An 18,399-nucleotide genomic window follows, 5' to 3' on the forward strand; every position below is an offset into this window, starting at 1 on the left:
GAAAATACTCCTCACTGACTGTCTCTACTGACTTACCTTCAAATTATTACACCACCCAGTGTAAGTTGTCCCCCCTAGCCTATCTATTGAAATACTTCTTGCTAAGGCTGCAGGGGGCTCATGTTGGTGAATCCAGCAGAGACTTTTCCATCTTTCTCTTACTTTTCTTACTGACTACGCCTTTCATGAAATCACTTTGTCTTGAATCTTACCCACATTCTTCAGAGTTCCTCCCAAGGCTCCTGCATGAGTTCCTCTGTGGCCCCTCACATCTTGAACACATATTTTTTTATCCACTAAAATGAGTTGTGTGAACAGTTGTCTGTTGATAATTTCTTATTATCTGTGTAACCCTTGAGCTACAAGGTCAAACACTTTGATTTGTGCTTTCTGTACCTTCTTATATCTACCTAAGGCAACCAAAATGATACACTAAATGATATACTTACAGGGATGTATAATTGCTCCTTGGTCCCTCCCACACCATTCCTCTTGGGGCATTGCTTATGTCTATTGCTTTCATACTGTTGATAAATCATAGTGAAGCTAACAATAGCTAACATTTACTGCGTGCTCGCTGTGATGCAGGTGCTGTGGCAAGTGCTGTCCATGTATCTGTTCATTTGATCCAACATCCTTAGGAGATAGGCTTGTAACGAATTCCATTTTAAAGATGAGAAGATTAAGTAAAAGGTGATTTAAGTCACTTTGCCAAGGGCCCATCCCAAGTAAAGGATGGAGTCAAGGCCTGAGTGAGTTTGTGCATTCTGATGCCAAAGCCTGTCTCCTAATCTCCTTACATGTTCTCCATGTTTCCACTCTAACCACTTCCCAAACCTAAATCGAAGAGATTTAAGACAATTTTTTTTTTGCAAAGCCAAGTGAGAATCCACTTTAACAGTATGTTGTCCACCACTAAACATGCCTCAAGTTCAGTTTTGTTAAGTCTCCCACAAATAAGCTGCTTCAGCTTCCACTTACAATAAAGCCGCAGCTCACAGCCCAATCCTCTCCCGGCTGAGCTGTTTCCAGAGGGCCGTGGCCTTGGGTGTCCTTTGGGAACTGCAGCTGTCAGAGGTCCGGCTCAGCTTTATGGATTCTGACCTTGAATGTGCAAGGGCAGGCCCTGCATCCGCGAGATGTAAGAGTGCCACTCTCTACCTCGGAAGTGACGGTTTTTAGCAGAGTGTGTGGTTTGCTGAAAGTTTTAGTGCTGAAACCTTCAGTGTGTGGGCATCTAGGACCTCCAAGTGCTGATATAGGAGACAAGGTGTTCCTTCAGCAGCAGCAAGCTAATTTCTTATAAGGGAGGAATGGGGAAACGTCTCATATATATGAGACTCAACTTCCAGGACAGATCTATGTTCGTAGAGCTTGAAACCTAAACTAATTTGGGGTCTTCTTCATGAACAATAATGAACAATTTTGATTATAAAATTAGAGAGTGTGCGGACTGGGCTGTGCAGTGGTCCCTGATGCTTGCTCTTTGGCATTATGGGGTGTCTGCCTCTATCTACTTCTTAAGTTCCAGAATCACGTTGAGTCAACAGTTTCCCCCATGAGTGGATGGATGCTCCCGTATGTTGCAAGCGTATCTTTTATCCATAAGCCATAAATGAAAACTTTAAATGTACAGCTAAAAGGAAAACTTGAAGTAATTTGTAGAGATTACAAAGTAGAATAAGAAACTGAAAATAAATATTACAATTGTAAAAATCTTGAAGCTCAAAAAGACTGAAGAAAAGTAGTTTAACTCAGTGATGTACCAAGGGAAGGAATCACCCACTTTTCAATACTGATGTTCTCTCAACAATTCTAAAATCATTTTTTTCTAGGTTACAAGCTCTTAAATTAGTTTCTTTTTTATTCATGTCTTTACTTCAAATCTTAAAAATACATGTGCACATATGCATACCTGTATATGTGCAAATATACACACACATATATTTCCTATAGCCTGTGGTAGAAGTTCTTAAAAGGTTGATCTCCTATAAAATTCTACACTTGAGTTTCCTATTATGAATTCTACTATTATGGTATTAATGACATTAATAAAGCAAGCTGTAACATCAGTAATTAAGAGTGAATCATCTTCATCACTGTGTTCAAAGCCAGTATCTATTGTAATTAGAATCCTTATGAGAAAAATTCCTTGACTTAATACTTCACTTAATTGAGCTGTTTTGTTTTGCAGGTAAGTATTTCTTTTGCATGTTGGCTTGAGGTTGATTTTGTTCCCTAAAATTGGAATCCAAGGTGTACCATTTGAGATCTGAAAGAGGAGTGACTTTAAGTGTTTAATAATGTGACAATCACAACTCCAGTAATTTCTCCCTGGAGAATGAAAGGCGAGGCTTCTAGTAACTGATTCCAGTGATAACTGTCTTCCTGCAGCATGTAGAAAAAGAAACTAGATTTCAGACACTAACCCTACTTACTACTCTTGAAACCTTTCTAACGACATGGGAACGTTCTCTTTTCGAACACAAAGACTGACATTACAATGAAGTTTGTTCTTGTCCCAGCTAAAATCATCTCTTGTTTCTCTTATTATAGAAAGTCATTTGTTTTACTTTTCATTAGTGCCTAAAGTGGGGCACAAAGTGGCCTTTCCTCTTTCCCTAGAGGCCACACTACCGTAGTCCTCCAAGGGACTGAGTCACGCCAACATTTCTCTATAATAGTTTGTAGTTCTTCCATGTCTCAGTTCAAGCTTTGTTTGCTATATTGGGAAGATTTTTTAAATGCTGCATGTGACTGCCATTTCCTGGCATTTTAGAAACACCCACCATTTTTATCTTTTCTCTTAACCACTTATTCTCTACCTACTTTATTCTATTCCTACATGCTCCCTTTGTACAATTTACAGGTTGATTCCAGTCTCCCTAGAGAGGAGAGCATTGGACATTTTGTCAATAAATCCTATGTGGGAAATATTAACTAAATTAAATATTTAATCTACATGAAAATTAAATTCCTAAAAGAATGCTACAATAAATTCTACAATGGAGCATGTAAGTTATCAGTCAATGTGAAAGGCTTTCAAAATATTTCACTGTTTTTCCTCATCAGAGCTACATTGTGTCAGTGAAGAAATATACATTAAATAGCTAACATCATGAAAGATAAAGAAGGTTTAATAACAAGGGAACCAAATAAGGATAGATTGGAAATTCTTTTTTAAAAATACCATAAAATATATTAATCCCTAAAATGGTTTTTGATAAAACACTGAAGGAACTTTGATCTAGCCTATTCCGTTTGTTTTAATCTGTTGCTGTATGTTTCGTAACAGGTAAAATATATGAATCATTTGTATTTTGTGGGGGAATTTCCCCCAGTAGCTCCTGGACACACTTGAGAGGCAAGGCCACTGTACAGGGAGTTCAAAGACCAGACCTAAACTCTGGTCGCATCACAGCCACCAGGTATTTGTGGGCTGTCAGGTATTTTTCTTTGTGGTGGAGTTTCCCCATCCATGGAATTAAAGGTATTAGATAGTCTGTAAGTCCCCTTCCTTGTCTAGGAGTCTATGGATTCCATTACAAATATAATTTAAAGCAAGAGAACAGGAAATATTCACTCACACGTAACTTTGCTCATGATAACAAGAAGCGTGGCTTTTTGAGGGTCTTGGTTACTTAGTATGTTACACATCTGGTATCGGTCATTTCTCCCTCCTATTTTGCCAGCATCCACCCCTTCTCCCTTATGTCACAGTGCTGAATGTCTCCTTGGATATAATTCTGCAGAAAGAAATTGGGTTAACTGTCCCAGGGAGTAAATTTCAGTAGAGGTATCAGAAGTCTAAGCCATCTGGAAACTAGTGAAATAGGGGTTTCAGTGAAGAAATCAAAGCTAAATCTCCCCAGTGTGGTTATTCTCAGGAAGAGAAATTAGAGAAAAAAAAGTTGATATGCCTACATTGTCTCTTCAAGCAGCAGTGGTTTAGCAAGTATGAGTGCATGGAAGGCTGGATTAGCCAGGCGGCGTCATCGAAATGGGGGAGCTGTGGGTGCAAACAGGAGAGAGAGGCAAGCAGTCTTGTGTTTATTTTCTTTTAATTCCACATTATTCCAAGAGGATTTAAGGGCAAAGCAAAAGAGCATATTGATTAAATAAATCATAGAGAAGTCTAAACTAAGAGATTTTTCCAGGTCTAGTTCAGAGCTTACATGTTACAGAGGAAAGATGCTTTGTTTAAGCATGTGCTTTCTATTTCTTAAATAAAAAATTTTAGGTCTTGGCTAATGTACTTGAAGATAATATCTTGAATTGCTTTAGCATATAAAACTATAAAATTATCTAGCTTTAGGTATTTAATAATGAAATTAAGTAAACATATACCATGTTTTAGACAACTCAATACAATAGACATCAGCAACAGGCAAAGGATGCTGGACATATACCAAGTCTATTTGGCAGTAATTATATTCACTATTTCTCATCACTGTGTAATTGAAGATGAGTAGCTGGTATACTTTGCTAGAATTCATTACTTCATCTTTAATAAATCATTTGGAAATCACCTTATTACAGGTAAAAGTATTTATCATCCAGGATTCTCATTCAACAGTAATGGCTGCTCTTAACTAACATTAAATTGAAATTAAGAACAGATATATTTGACATTTCAATATTGCTTGCAGTCACTGAAGCATGGTATTTTATGTTACGTTTAGCAATAACAATTTAAGCTCAGGGCATTTATGAGGTGTTAATGATGGGAAGGGAGGAATTGATATATGGAGATTACTTTGATTTCAGTTATTCATTCCAATTCAGAAAATGCTCAGTAATAAGGTTCTTCAGATTTTTTTTAGATAAAAAGGGAAGTTTACACTGTTTCTTGATGGTGCATAAGTAAAGAGAGCAACAGAGAGAATGAAATGCTTATACAATAGCACGTACCATAGGATAACATGGTACACTAATTATATGGTTAATAAGAAAAAGGAGATTAGTGGTGGATTAGGGGGCAAAAATTGCTTGCGAAGAAATTTTCTGCAGTTACGATAATGTTTCATATCCTGATAGAAGTTTAGATTTTACAGGTGCATGCATCAAAGCTTAGGAAATGTACACTTAGTATTTGTTAATTTCATCATATTTAAATGTTACATTAAAATAAAAAAACAGAGAAAACTGATTAAATATCAAAGTCTAGTTAATAAGGATGCTGCAAAATTTAAGAGGGAGTGTCTGATACTTTGACATGCATTAAAATAAGATGGTTGGAGGGCCTCCTGTGGGGAATAAACATGCCAGAATAACCAGAAAAGCAAAGAAAAAGAGCCCCAAGAAAGAACTAATTTCTTTACAAGACATAAAACATTTAATAAACTTTATATTTATTAAAACATAAAGCTCTATAATTAAAACAGTTGTAATACTGGAACATGGATAAACAGAAGTGGAGTGAAATGGGAAGTATAGAAATAAATACAAAAATAAATAATGTTAATATATGATAAAGGTGAACATCTGAAATCACTGCCCTAGTGCTAATAAGTGAGGATGGGACAACTGTTAAGTCATTTGGAAAAAGATATAATTGAATCTATATCTCATACCACACAATAAATAGACAATTTAAAAATTTTTAAAAAGCTGAATTTCTTCTATAACCTGGGTGTAGGGAAATGCCATTTGTAATTATTATCATATGCAAGAAAGTATTTTTACTACATTTGTATACATATAAAATGTAAAACCTTTTATATGGCAAAATGTAAGGAGAATGAAAAAACAGATATCAAACTGATAGACAATGTTGACATATATCACAGAAAAAGGGCTAATATTGCTGTAAGTACAGATCCCTGAAAAATTGAGGAGCACAAAACAAAACAAGCAAATAAAAAAAAAAACCTTCTATTCATAAATGGACAAAAAACTAGAATATTCAAGCATGCACATACGCAGATATAAAGTTGACTTTTCAACATATTAAACATATGAAAAGATGTTTGGCTTCATTTCTAATTAGAAAGATCTAAGTTAAAACTACTTTATCTCTCCTCATCTATCAGGCTGGTGAAAATTTAAATTTTATAACACGCAGTTTTTGCAATTCTATGGGAAAACAAGACTGCCAAATACTGATGATAGGAAAACAGATGGGTACAACCTACACAGTACGTGATTCAGCAATATCTAATAAAATTGTGTATGTATTTACCTTTGAATCCACAATTCTACTTCTAGAAATTTACCTTGAGACTTCATTTACAAATATATTTTAAAAAGTGCATGCACTATATATATATATTTTCCATTGATCATCAATGGATGCTATAACTAGTAAGTGAACATCTGATAAAAATAGAAAATATTGCAGGACTTTAAGTTACCTTCTCATAAGGTACTTATTGAATGGGAAAAGTATTGTACATTGGAGAAATCTGGCAGATGCTGCCCTAGTTACATCATCAACATTAACATTAGTAATAGCTCAAATCAACATCATGTGCCTCCTGCTATGATCCACTAAGAATGATACAGCATCATTTCAGTTGTATTATTGCCAAAAAATCATTACCTAAATCTACCAATGTGGAACCATTAGACAAACCTCCTATCCCCCCAAATGATGCGCCTGTTATTGCCACTGGTAAAAATGGCTGTACTCGATGAGAAATAATATGGAGAGAAAAAAAAATTCTCATTTAAAACATACTTAAAATATTTGTGGACAAATATATAAGAAGAGAAATTCGTGTTGTATACAGTCTTTGAATTGATATTTAATGTAGCAGCAGTTAAATCTCTCAATTACTATTAGATATTTTCAGAATTTTAGTAGGTGATAAGACTTGGTCTCTATGACTTCATTTCTTCACTTCACACATGAGATTGTGATCTTAATTTTGTTCTCATTCATGGATTTAAGATATTTTTTTAAATATATATAACATATGGTATTTAAGTTCTATGCCAGGAGAACAAAATGTAAGCTGTTCCCTGCAGTACTTCTTTGGTGTCAGAAATCCATGACATTCAATTTCATATAGTATTTTTTAGTATAACTTACATGGATTTGTATATATATATATTTATAGACATGTAGCTATATATAGAAAGAAACAGATATATAGTGCTTTATAGTAAGTAAAACTGGAAATAAATGAGAGCATTGTCTGAGCCAAAGGAAAAATAATAAATTCTCATAAAACCCACATACTTTACTTACAGATAAACTCTCCATGTTGGCTCTGTTCAAATAAAGTGATCCTGCTTGACATTTTGTCCCCTGGTCATTCTGTCCACTGTTCTTCATCTAAAGACCCAACTGTGCCTCTGGAAACAGAACTAAGTGTCCAGTGTGCGCCCTGCACGAAGACATCTGACTGAGGGGTGAGTGGGTGGACTCCGCTTATCATGCCGTGTTCCCTGGTGAGGCGCTATGTCTCACTGGAAGAAACTGTGCCTTTTTCTGGGCAAAAAGGCCTAATTTACTTCTAGATCTTTGATGGTAGGAAACTACTATCCAGAAGTGGCACATTTTTCTATCCACACAAGGATCAGTGCGGGCTGGTTGTGGCTGTGCTTGTAGTTCAACAAGCCCATTTTGCGTCTTGCCTGATCCTGTGTATCTCTGTCGGTTGTCCCTTTGATCCTAAGATCTGGTTCCCATGTTGTACCCCGAGCTGTGAACTGTTTCCTATACTTGCATATCAAGATCTTTGATCCGATGACAGCAGAACCCCAGTTTCTTCATGAGTGAAGTGTTTTCTTTCTCTGATCTGCACTGATCTAGCTCCGAATTCATCCCTGCATTTGGTCCCTGTTACCTGATACTAGGTCCCACAAAGATTTCTCTTTTAGCTTATCTTCATTTTGCTTGTTGCTAGGCGTCTCATGGCGTGCTTTCATCCCTTGCCAACACCAGGCTGTTCTTGACACAGACTTCTACTCTAAAGCATCATCCATCACAGTTCACTGTGGATATTGAGCTTTGCTTGACCAATTGAACTTTCTTTCCTTATCTGTAACTCCAACTTCCTTGAAGAATTTATGGTTCATAACCAACATATTGTTTAGTGTGTGTGTGTGTATATATATATATATATATATATATATATATATATATATATATATATATATATACATATTCTCAAGTATTTGATGAATGAATAAATACTTTATATTCCAAGAGTTCTACAACTAGAGGGTCTCATTAGAAGAATATAGAAGAATACTAAGAGGAAAGAGATCCTTTTAGGAAAATGTTCAGATCTTTTCTTGTAAACAACAGCTACAGTGTGAAAGAGAATTTTCTGCACACTTCAGAACGATTGATTCTATTCTCTCAGTGTGTTAAATTACCTAACAACCTATTTATATGATAAAGACAGGGGAATTAATATGTAAAACATACTGGGAGTTTAAGAGAAGTGACTATCCCTGGGGAAATACAGTTTTGTAGAGGAAATGTGATTCGAGTTCTACCTGGAACAATACATGTGAGTTCTCCAGGAAGAAAGTATTCCAAATGCAAGGAATTCTAGAGATAAAGGCATGAGAGTTGCATTTCCTGAAGGAATGTTGAGATGTTCCTTAAGAGCTGAATGCCATAGTGAGGAGAGGGGCTGGACCAAGGCTGGAGGAGTCTGTAGGTTTTAGTTTTAGGCAATTAAGATCCACCAAAACCATCTGAATCTGAATAAAGAGTGGATGGATCTGCATTTTGGTCTGCAATGAAGAGGATATACTTTGGGGTGTATGAATGTTCCACAAATTCACCACAGTGACTCCAAGCAATAGCTTAAAGGGAGAGGTGTCTTGGAACAGGACACAGTAGCGGGAAAGAATTAGGAGCATACTGAAGGAGAAATCATCAGGATTTGGTGACTCATGATGTCAATATACCATCATAATGTCAACATCAAAGTTTCTGGCTCTGAACCTGGGTAGATGGTGGTTTCATTGTCTCAGAGAGGTGAAAACATGAGGCTCAGGGTAGTCATTTGACTTGGATGAGGATATAAATAAGGGCAGAGGCTAAGCCTGGTTTAGATTCCAGGCCTCTTGGTATAAAAATCAGTGTTATTTTTCACTAACAAATGTAAGAATTTAAACTTACGAATGGTGGTAGTGAGTAATTTTGTTGCAAAGTCACCTTAATTATAGTTATCACATTCAGTGAACACATTTATTTTAGACAACTCATTGTTAAGTATTTTCAATAGCATGAAAGAGTTGTTTTCAGAGGTCACAGAAAGGGTATAGCCTTCCTGAATTCCTGCTCTGAAGCAACAAAGGCCACAGCACTTGCTTGAATGGTATTATTTTACTTTTAGCTGCAGAAGTGGGTTATAGTTCATGTCCAAAATTCAAGAGAGTTCTTCACAATAGAAAGACTATAAAACTTGCTTGTACAAGGCTCTTTTTTATGTCCCAAGGGGAACAGATTGCTTATTAACTATTGACATCTTAGAAGTAACTCCAATGGGAGTACAATTGCCATTTATCTGGTAGAAATTAGATCTAATATGTTTTATTTTTTAATATAAACCAGACATCAACTGAGTGTTCCTAGTCTGTCAAAGTCAAGATGAGGTCAGTTTAAACCACGAAAGAGTAATGTGTGGATATCTGGAGCCCTTTCTGAGATTTATCCAGTTCCCTGGTGGACCTACCTACTTTGTGATTGCTTTGGGGACTGCTTTCTCTGGTCCTCGCAATGCAATCCAGATACTAAATCCGGGTTCTTTCTTAAATTAGGGATGTTCTCCTGAAGGCCCTAATTCAGTGCATTTATGAGTAGGGTGCATTTATCGCACAGTAGGAGGGAAGTTGGGATTGCGTTACAACTTTATAATCAAATATGCACTTTAGACATAACTCATCTTTAAAATATCCTTCCGCTACCACTGAGGAAGGGCCACTAGCCCCCGGGGACTCTCATTATATTATTTGCTCATCTCCCGTCTCTAGCACCTTTTTACTCCTTTCTTTAGTCTTTCTACCTCAAGCTCCCATCCTCTCGGAGCAAAGCAAAACCTCCCCCATCTCCTTCAAAAGTCATTGATTCATTTTGTTTCCTGGGAATGAATACCCTTAGGCTTATGCTAACCTCCCCAAGTGCCTTAGCTAAGAAGCCTCCCTAACAGAGGCAGTATCTTCCGTAAGTGGGAAAGGACTTTACCCCAGTAGGAAAGACATAGAGTAGCAGTGTTTGAAGTCGTATTTCCAGGGTTTGAAATCCAGCTCCATCACTTAGAAGCAAGTCACAGTAATCTCCTCTCATCCACAGTTTTGCTTTACATGGTTTCAATGACAAGTCAGCCTCAGTCCAGAAGTGGGTGTTCAGCCTTCTGAAGTATTGCCAGGCCTGTCCCAGTGCCTACATGTGTTATAACAGAATGACTTACAGAGTGGTTTTTTTACACTCTTTCCCTTTTTGTCTGTCCCTCACTCACTTGTTTGCTCTGGCTGTAGAAACTTCAAAAAACCGACTGAAGATATGAAAAAATGCAGAAAAAAATGGTATTTATATACCTGTAGCTATGATTATAATGATGCAGAGCTATGACTGGGATGTTGATCTCATATTTCATGCAATATCAGCCTGCCTCACTGTAAAGTTTTCATTCATCAGCCCTTTATTAGATACATCCTGTGACAGACAGAATGCTAGTTCTGGAGGGAAAAAGATAAATAAGGTTAACCTTCCTTCATTTTTGAGAATCGCCTCGTCTGTTGGATTAGATATTTATTGTGAAAGAATATAATAAGTAAAAAGATTAAGGCACATATGAGGTACAAAGCTGAAGAAGAATGGTCTCTTCTGGGATTAGGGAAGAGGGCAGAGAAAGACATTCCCTGGCTCCCTATGTCTGTTTCCTCCAGCATGGCACCTCCTACTCAAGGTCCGTATGACATATTTTAATCATAAGCTAGCAAGCAAGCTTGGAAATGCATCTTGCCTTATAGCCCTCCCACTCCACCCATCCAAATATTTAAGAGAACAGAATGAGCAAAGAGTAGATCTGACTGCAGATAAGCCAAGAATGAGTACAGAGTCTACCTGGAATTTAAAATAAAGGTGTTTGGGGGCAGATGAATAAAAAATCTCATGAAAACATTTTTTTTTGAATTAGCCAAGTAATTACAACTTCCAGGAACTTAGCTTTGGAAGGCTTAACACAATGTAAATAAAAACCAACATATAGAAACCCAAGTGCTTCATTTTACTTGAGCCCCCAAGCTGTTCAGTTATTATGAAAGAACCACTTTCCTACTGACCACATTTCCTTTGCATGGTTGCATTGGAAAACGATGACATTTCTCTCTGTGAATATGAATGTTAATGATTGGGAAACATAAACCACGCATAATTCTTGCAAGGTTAAATGCAATTCCCATACCTCTTAAAAATAAGAAATATATAGAAATATATAGAGGACTTGTATTGTAAGTCTTTATTTTTAATTACTGTTATTAATCTTCTTTGACTGAGGCAGTAAAAGGTAACCACTGACTCTTCGAGCAGTGTTTCAACAAGTCATGCGGACTACAATGTTGACAGCCTGTGTAGTCCTAAATGGATTTTTGTATAACTAAACCACTGTGTAATTATGGATCTTTTGTGATTTTATGTTCTCATCTGATAGTAAATTTTTCTCTCTTTGATGTGGTATGTTGTGTTCAGTAGCTTATCTGAAAACATCAATAAGGTTCTGAAAAGGATAAAATCAAATTGTTACAGGCTATGTTCCCATAATGTGTGCATAGCCAGGGGGAAAGATGATAAATAGATGCACTAACTCACTGAATCTCCATGTTTCAGACACTGAAAATACAATTCTATCCCCATATTCTCTCCAAAGGAGAGCAGCTGGATTTATTTCTCATATATTTCAAAAGCTGTCATGCAGAAGCCTAGACCAACATTAGTTTACATCCAGATGACAGAAGAGATTGTAAAAACAAAAATGAAGACTTTCTGACTCCAGTGCTTATGATTACGGGAAATTTCCCTTAATTTCATCTGATAAGAACACTAAAAGAGATATTAACATTATGCATCTTATTTTAAGTTGTTGATGTAAACAAAAAATATATATATTTTAAAAGTTGTGTTTCTGTTAAATATCTTTATGTAACAGTTCACACCTTTGGCTGCACATTCAAATCCCCAAGGGAGAATAAAAACATTTACTTTCAAAGTTATTTACATATACATTATGCTCCCAACTTTTGCCAGTCCCATTTAGATGTTTACATAAAGGAAAAACAATATGTATAACAACTATGTTCATAAGTCAGATTGCTATGAGTATTTAGTCTGTATGTACATGATTTCAATGAAAGCTGACTTTCCATGCTTACTTGCAGTGAATGATCATAGGGAAATGACTATTTCTCTATTTAATTTAAAGATACATATTTGAGTGTAATATTAAGGTATATTTTTAAATCATTGAAATGTTTTTTTCTAAATTTTCAGACACCAAAAATATCATTTAGAACATGTGATACAGTGTATGGTATGGGACAGAAATCCTTACTGTTACTAATATTACTAAATAATTAATCATATTATATTTTTAGTTACTACTTTATTATGCAGAGCATGAAATAGCTCTGTGAGTTTGAGACTTGTGTTCTGTGAAATGAAGATCTGAATCAGTCATCTTTAAAATTCCTTTCCAATCCCATCATTTGGAGATTCTGAGCTTTGCTCTACAGTATAGGCCAAGCAATGTCTACCACACAATCTTATTTTACAAAAGATATAAAAGCTAAGGTGGATAGTAGTGAAATTATTCTTATAATATCACAAATAAGTTTGCCATGTGTCAGGTCAGGGAGAAGAGATTATTAATGAAGCCCAACCTATTTCAGTACGTATCCCATCTCAGTCTTCATATAGGTTTCTTTTTTTTTTTAATTTAATAGTCTACAATTTAAAAACATTTTTTAATATTTTTTAATCACCATGATTATAATTAAATGACAGCAATATCTGAATGTTGATAGGGATAAGGACCATCTGCATTATTTAATTAAAAAGCAGTGTATTAAAAACTCTTCCAGCTTAGATACTAAAGGCATTTTAGAAACAAACCTAAACAACACTGTAAGAACTTTTTCTTAGTTAAATTAAAAAATTATTGTATTCACCCTTTTTAAGATGTACATTTTTATATTTTATGTGTCTGAAATCAGAATGAGTTTTCAATGATTGGTGACAATCACTGTCTACCAGCTGGCAGTTGTTCTGTAAGCATTATTTCTTAAGCTTGCATAAATGTGGTCATGGCTGTTCTTACAGTCATGTTCAACTAAGTTATACGTCTTGCTTATGCTGCAGGTGGAGAGTTTAATTGTCATTCAACATTCTTCAGAAGATTATAGTATGGTTCATTATTGAAACCAAAAAAAAATACTGTCTGAAAAGGAAGGCTAGGAAACAAGGGCAAGAATTAAACTTCATATGATGAAGCAAATATTTATTATGAGGGCAATGCCTACAATTCTACATTTTCTTGTTAATCAACAGCTGACTGATTTATATAGTTTTGCTTCTTACCGTGTCAAGGCAGGAACCCCAGTGTCAGCATCCCCAGGGGTCTCACTGGAAATACAGAACCTCCCAGATTTTCTGAATCAGAATCTGCATTTAATTAAGATCCCTGCATAATTCCTTTGCACTTTAAAGTTTGAAAATCACAACTTTACAGCTCCAAGGAAGATACCCACAAGATGATGAAGCTTTTGTATATTTTGTTACTGAGATATGTGTTAAATGTAGTTCTCCCGTGTATTAATCAATACAACCCAATGCTGGAAAAAGCCCCTTAGAAAAGAAGACAGGAGTTCAAAGCAACAAGAAAGTAGGGTGACTTATGATAGTGATAAAAATCTATGTCCAAATAAGTTTAAAAGCTTTGCCTATAAGCTCTATTAGGTATAAGTAGATTCAAGTGATAAGAAAGTATTATGCTACAGTTTATTTTGCAAAACAATTTTTTTATCCTTCTTGATGGTTCATAAAATCATGGTGTATCTTGCCATAGGTGAAACAACAGATGTGATGAAACATAGGCAATACCAGTTCAGTGTATCACAAACCCATTATAAACCATTGAAAATAATAACATTTTCATACATATCTATGCCCTTGAGGTAACTGGATAAACTGGCATAGATAGCTATTAATCTGTATAGCTTAAGAATCATCCTGTAAATTATTTTATTATATAACATTTTCATTGCTAAATAACTGCATAGGAAGAAGAGGAAGAATTAATAAAAATATTATCCATATTTTATTTTTATGCAACATAAATAATGACACAGTGGAAATTTTCTGAGTAAACATTAATAGCTGCATTAAAAATAGATGTTTGTAACTTTAGTTAGATCGTTGTAACTTTGTCACATATAATGAACATAAAATTTACACTGAGTGGATATTTTTAACCATGAAAATTAAGCATGATAGAAAGTTTAAGAAGCTGGATCTCAATATCTGCTCTTAGTTTGATATTTTAAATGATTCATCTAAATAGCTTATCCATTTCTTCCTTATTGACATTTAGCATAACATATAAAAAAATATAACTTTAAAGAAATAACTTTTGTTCCAAATGATACGGAGTAGCTTTAATAGACTGTTAACCTTGGGTTAAACCATTAGTTTTTGACTGCTTTCAGCCTTTTTTTCCAGCTTCACTTCTTTATTGGTTATTAGATTTACCATACTTTTTGCTCAACATACTGTTTTGATGAAGCAGAAGCCTGGAGGTTTAAGGAGAATCATGGAAGAACTTTTCTGACTTACCAGGAGGTACAAGTTAAACGGTGAAGAGACATTTAGAACCCATTTGAAGGTTGCCATCAGCATGGGGAGAGATGATAACTATGAATCAAACTACTTTTTCCTTCTACATTTTGATTTTCTCACATACACAGTAATACATACAGTGTGGATGCTGAATGATTGTTTTTCAAACAAATACATGTTGAAAAAATGTTAGAAGTTAGGTATGTACATTCTTACCTGGCTATTTTGCAGAACCTCACTGAGATGATATTTTTGACTATTTTAAAAGATGATTAAAATCTCAGTATGCACACAATCAGTATGTTTTATATACCTTTACCTCCCACATTTGAGTCAATGTTTTTTCACTCACTTGTGAAGGAGACTAATTTTAAGGACACTTACCTTATATCATGTTTCAGGGCATTCATGAGTGGCAAGAGATAATCTGGTTCATTTTCTTTTATGGAATGATTTAATTCTTTAGCTCTTCAGCATACTTTTCATGAAAAAATAACCTAAGGTCAATAAACATATATTCCTGCTCTGGACACTCAGTGACTTTTTTCTTTTAATATTCAATAATCTCAATGATTTAAAATCACATGACAAATGTCTAAATGTTGAAAATTGACAGGGGTGAAGACTATTTGCAGTGTAAACTTGAGATGACCACCTAGAACACTATGCTCATTACTTACTCAAATGTACATTTTTAGATTAATTACTTGCAAAGTGAAATCTGAGTTTCATGGGACTTATAAGCAAAATTCAATGTTTCTCAAAACTTCAAGATCTAATAGCAATGGTAATTATAGTGTAGCCCCTTACTAATCAGTGTTCCTTGGTGACCAGCAACATCTGAATTACCTGGAAGCTTTTTAAAAAATGCAGAATCTCAAGTTGCATCACTTACTGAATCTGAATCTGCATTTTAACACATTCCTAAGTGATTCCTATACACATTAAAGTGTGAGAAGTGCTGGGAGCCTGTTCCCTTTCCCTATATCCAATTTTGACTGATAGGATTATTTGAGAATCTGCAAGTGCATCATAGCCCTGAAACCCTTCAAAATAGACATGGTCTACAGCATTCTCAAATAGAATGGAAGGCATATATGATTACATTTTAGAAAAGAAAAATCACATTTTACATGATTCAAAATCCCCTGAACATATATATCCTTTTATGTTTAGGCTTTTTGAGTCATACAATCATCCTTTTTTCTAAACAAAAATAAAATTATAACCATCAAATGAATTCATCTATCTCTGTTGTACCTGGTTCTATTGATAGTTGAAGAATGTTATTTTAGCTTTCTTAGTATTGTGGAAATCATGCTGCTTTGTTCCCTACAGGAGTTAAAATAAAATATTAGTAATTATGCATATTTAATTTTCAAAATGCCAAGTGATTACTTACAGCATTTATAAAAAGGAAAATGATTTTAGATAATCACAAAACATTTCCTTAGTAAGGGGCTGTCAAATCTAAAGTCATGTTATTATGGATATTTTTTATTACAATGATCATAATGAAAAATGAATTTATCAACATGTCCCTCTTCTTCCTCTTTACTAGATGCAAGACAAAGGTCTACCCCGATGAACTTCCAAACACAAGTGTAGTCATTGTGTTTCATAATGAAGCTTGGAGCACTCTCCTTAGAACTGTTTACAGTGTTATAAATCGTTCCCCACGCTCTCTGCTCTCTGAGGTCATCTTGGTAGATGATGCCAGTGAAAGAGGTATAAATGTTTTTCTTGTATTTTTTTGTAATTAGAAAACTTTGTTATAGTCGAAAGATGGCTGGACAATTGTCTGTGTTTTCCTTATACTAATACTGCAATACCTATCAAATTTTCATCAATATACCAAGTCAGTGCCAACTCCAGGAACAAGTAACTAATACTTTGTTTTTCTCATGATTCATTTAATCCTTATTACCTAAGAAACCAGCTAAAATGATTTTCAAAAGTATTTCTTTTTTTCTAGCTCAGTTGATTGTACGATTTATAGGACTTGGTGGAATTTTTTTTTTCTTTTAGGTACAGGTAAAATCAAAATAACTTACAATTAAGGAGCTTACATTTGGCACTGTGACCCAGTTTCTAAATTAGTTCGGTATATTAACTTCCTATTATATCCTTACCCTTGTCAGCCAAGTGACAGGGTTATAATGAACTGTACATTAATTTACTGATGAAATGTCTGTATCTGTATTTCATCTATTCAAAAAGAGTTGATGGGAGTTGGCCACCATTTCTGTGTGTTGAATTTCTACGTGGGCAGTAGTATCTCTACCATGTCTTATGACAGCTCAAAACTTTCTCAGTTCTCATTGTACATTACAGATTTTCTCAAGTTGACATTAGAGAATTACGTGAAAAATTTAGAAGTGCCGGTAAAAATTATTAGAATGGAAGAGCGCTCTGGGTTAATACGTGCCCGCCTTCGAGGAGCAGCTGCTTCAAAAGGGCAGGTCATAACTTTTCTCGACGCACACTGTGAATGCACATTAGGATGGCTGGAGCCTTTGTTGGCAAGAATAAAGGAAGACAGGTAAGAATGCTTGTGTTCTATCTGCCTGGGCTATGACTGAACCCGTTAGGACATTTCCAGCTGTTCATCAAAAATTCTCTTCCAAGTTGCTATTTCCAGAAAGTTTATTTCCCAGCTTTAAAAAGAAAGCAGTAATCCCCTTCCCTTACTTAATAAAGACCTTGGCTTATTCATGCTGAACATGAATATTTGATGAAGAAATAGTCAAACAGTGCAAATGTGTTGAATATTCATTTTGTAGATGAAAGAAATGAGCAATGTGAAATAGTTGCATATTTTATAAAATACATTCTCAGAGTACCTTATGGTGTCTTCACAACCACCCTGTGACACAGGTAATGTAGATGTTCTTGTCTGTACATAATAATAGGGAGGAACAAAGAAGGGAAGTAAGTCCCCCAGTTACAGGAAGTGATGGTAACAACAATTCAGTTCTTCTCATTCCCAGACCAGTTTTCTCTCTACTAGGGCACTGCCTTTATTCAAAGTTTAGTTCAAAATGATCTTGAGGATCTTAGCCACAAACACACATACTAACTGAAATGAAAAAATCATGATTAAAAAAGATAAAAGCATGTTTATAAGAATAAGTTAATTTAAATAATATTTTCACTTTGTACATACAAATTGTGTAATATGAAAAATTGAATAATACTTTGTAGAAATTAGGAACCTTTGTAGATACCTGCAATTCTTTCTGATGATAAAGCTATGAAGTACAAGCTTTTTTTGCAGATATTCATAAATATCGGTGATAAGTGGGTATTAACTCCTAAGCACCTAATGAAGATGACTCTTTTAATGCTGTCTGATAAAAACAAAGCATTGCATAACACCTTGTTTGCATTATCATTTTGCCTACAGTAGACAGGTCTTTTTAGAATTGACATTTTAACTTAGCATCTAAAACAGGGGCTGCTTCTTAGTATGAGCTAGGCCAGCTACATCATGTAAATGGTAGGACTTGGTACTTTCAGAAGATGGATGGAAGTTGTCAATAAAATGAACCATAGCACCTGAAGAACGCAGTGGGAACCTTTTACCCACTGAACCTATTAGC

General features: G+C 35.1%; 1 protein-coding gene across 7 annotated transcripts in view; it reads left to right on the forward strand.

The window, feature by feature from the left end:
- GALNT13 (polypeptide N-acetylgalactosaminyltransferase 13) overlaps positions 1–18,399 on the forward strand; it is a 494,477-nt gene that overhangs the window by 294,531 nt on the left and 181,547 nt on the right. For 6 of the 7 annotated variants that reach the window (XM_073241476.1, XM_036996088.2, XM_036996089.2 and 3 more), the window contains 2 exons: positions 16,359–16,525; positions 17,132–17,339. In XM_073241476.1, the coding sequence (XP_073097577.1) occupies positions 16,359–16,525; positions 17,132–17,339 (375 nt within the window). Of the gene's footprint in view, positions 1–7,145; positions 7,357–16,358; positions 16,526–17,131; positions 17,340–18,399 lie in introns of those variants that run through there. The other variant, XM_073241477.1, reaches the window with a different exon arrangement.

This window comes from Manis javanica, chromosome 7 (assembly GCF_040802235.1).
Source record: "Manis javanica isolate MJ-LG chromosome 7, MJ_LKY, whole genome shotgun sequence".
Lineage (NCBI taxonomy): Eukaryota > Metazoa > Chordata > Mammalia > Pholidota > Manidae > Manis > Manis javanica.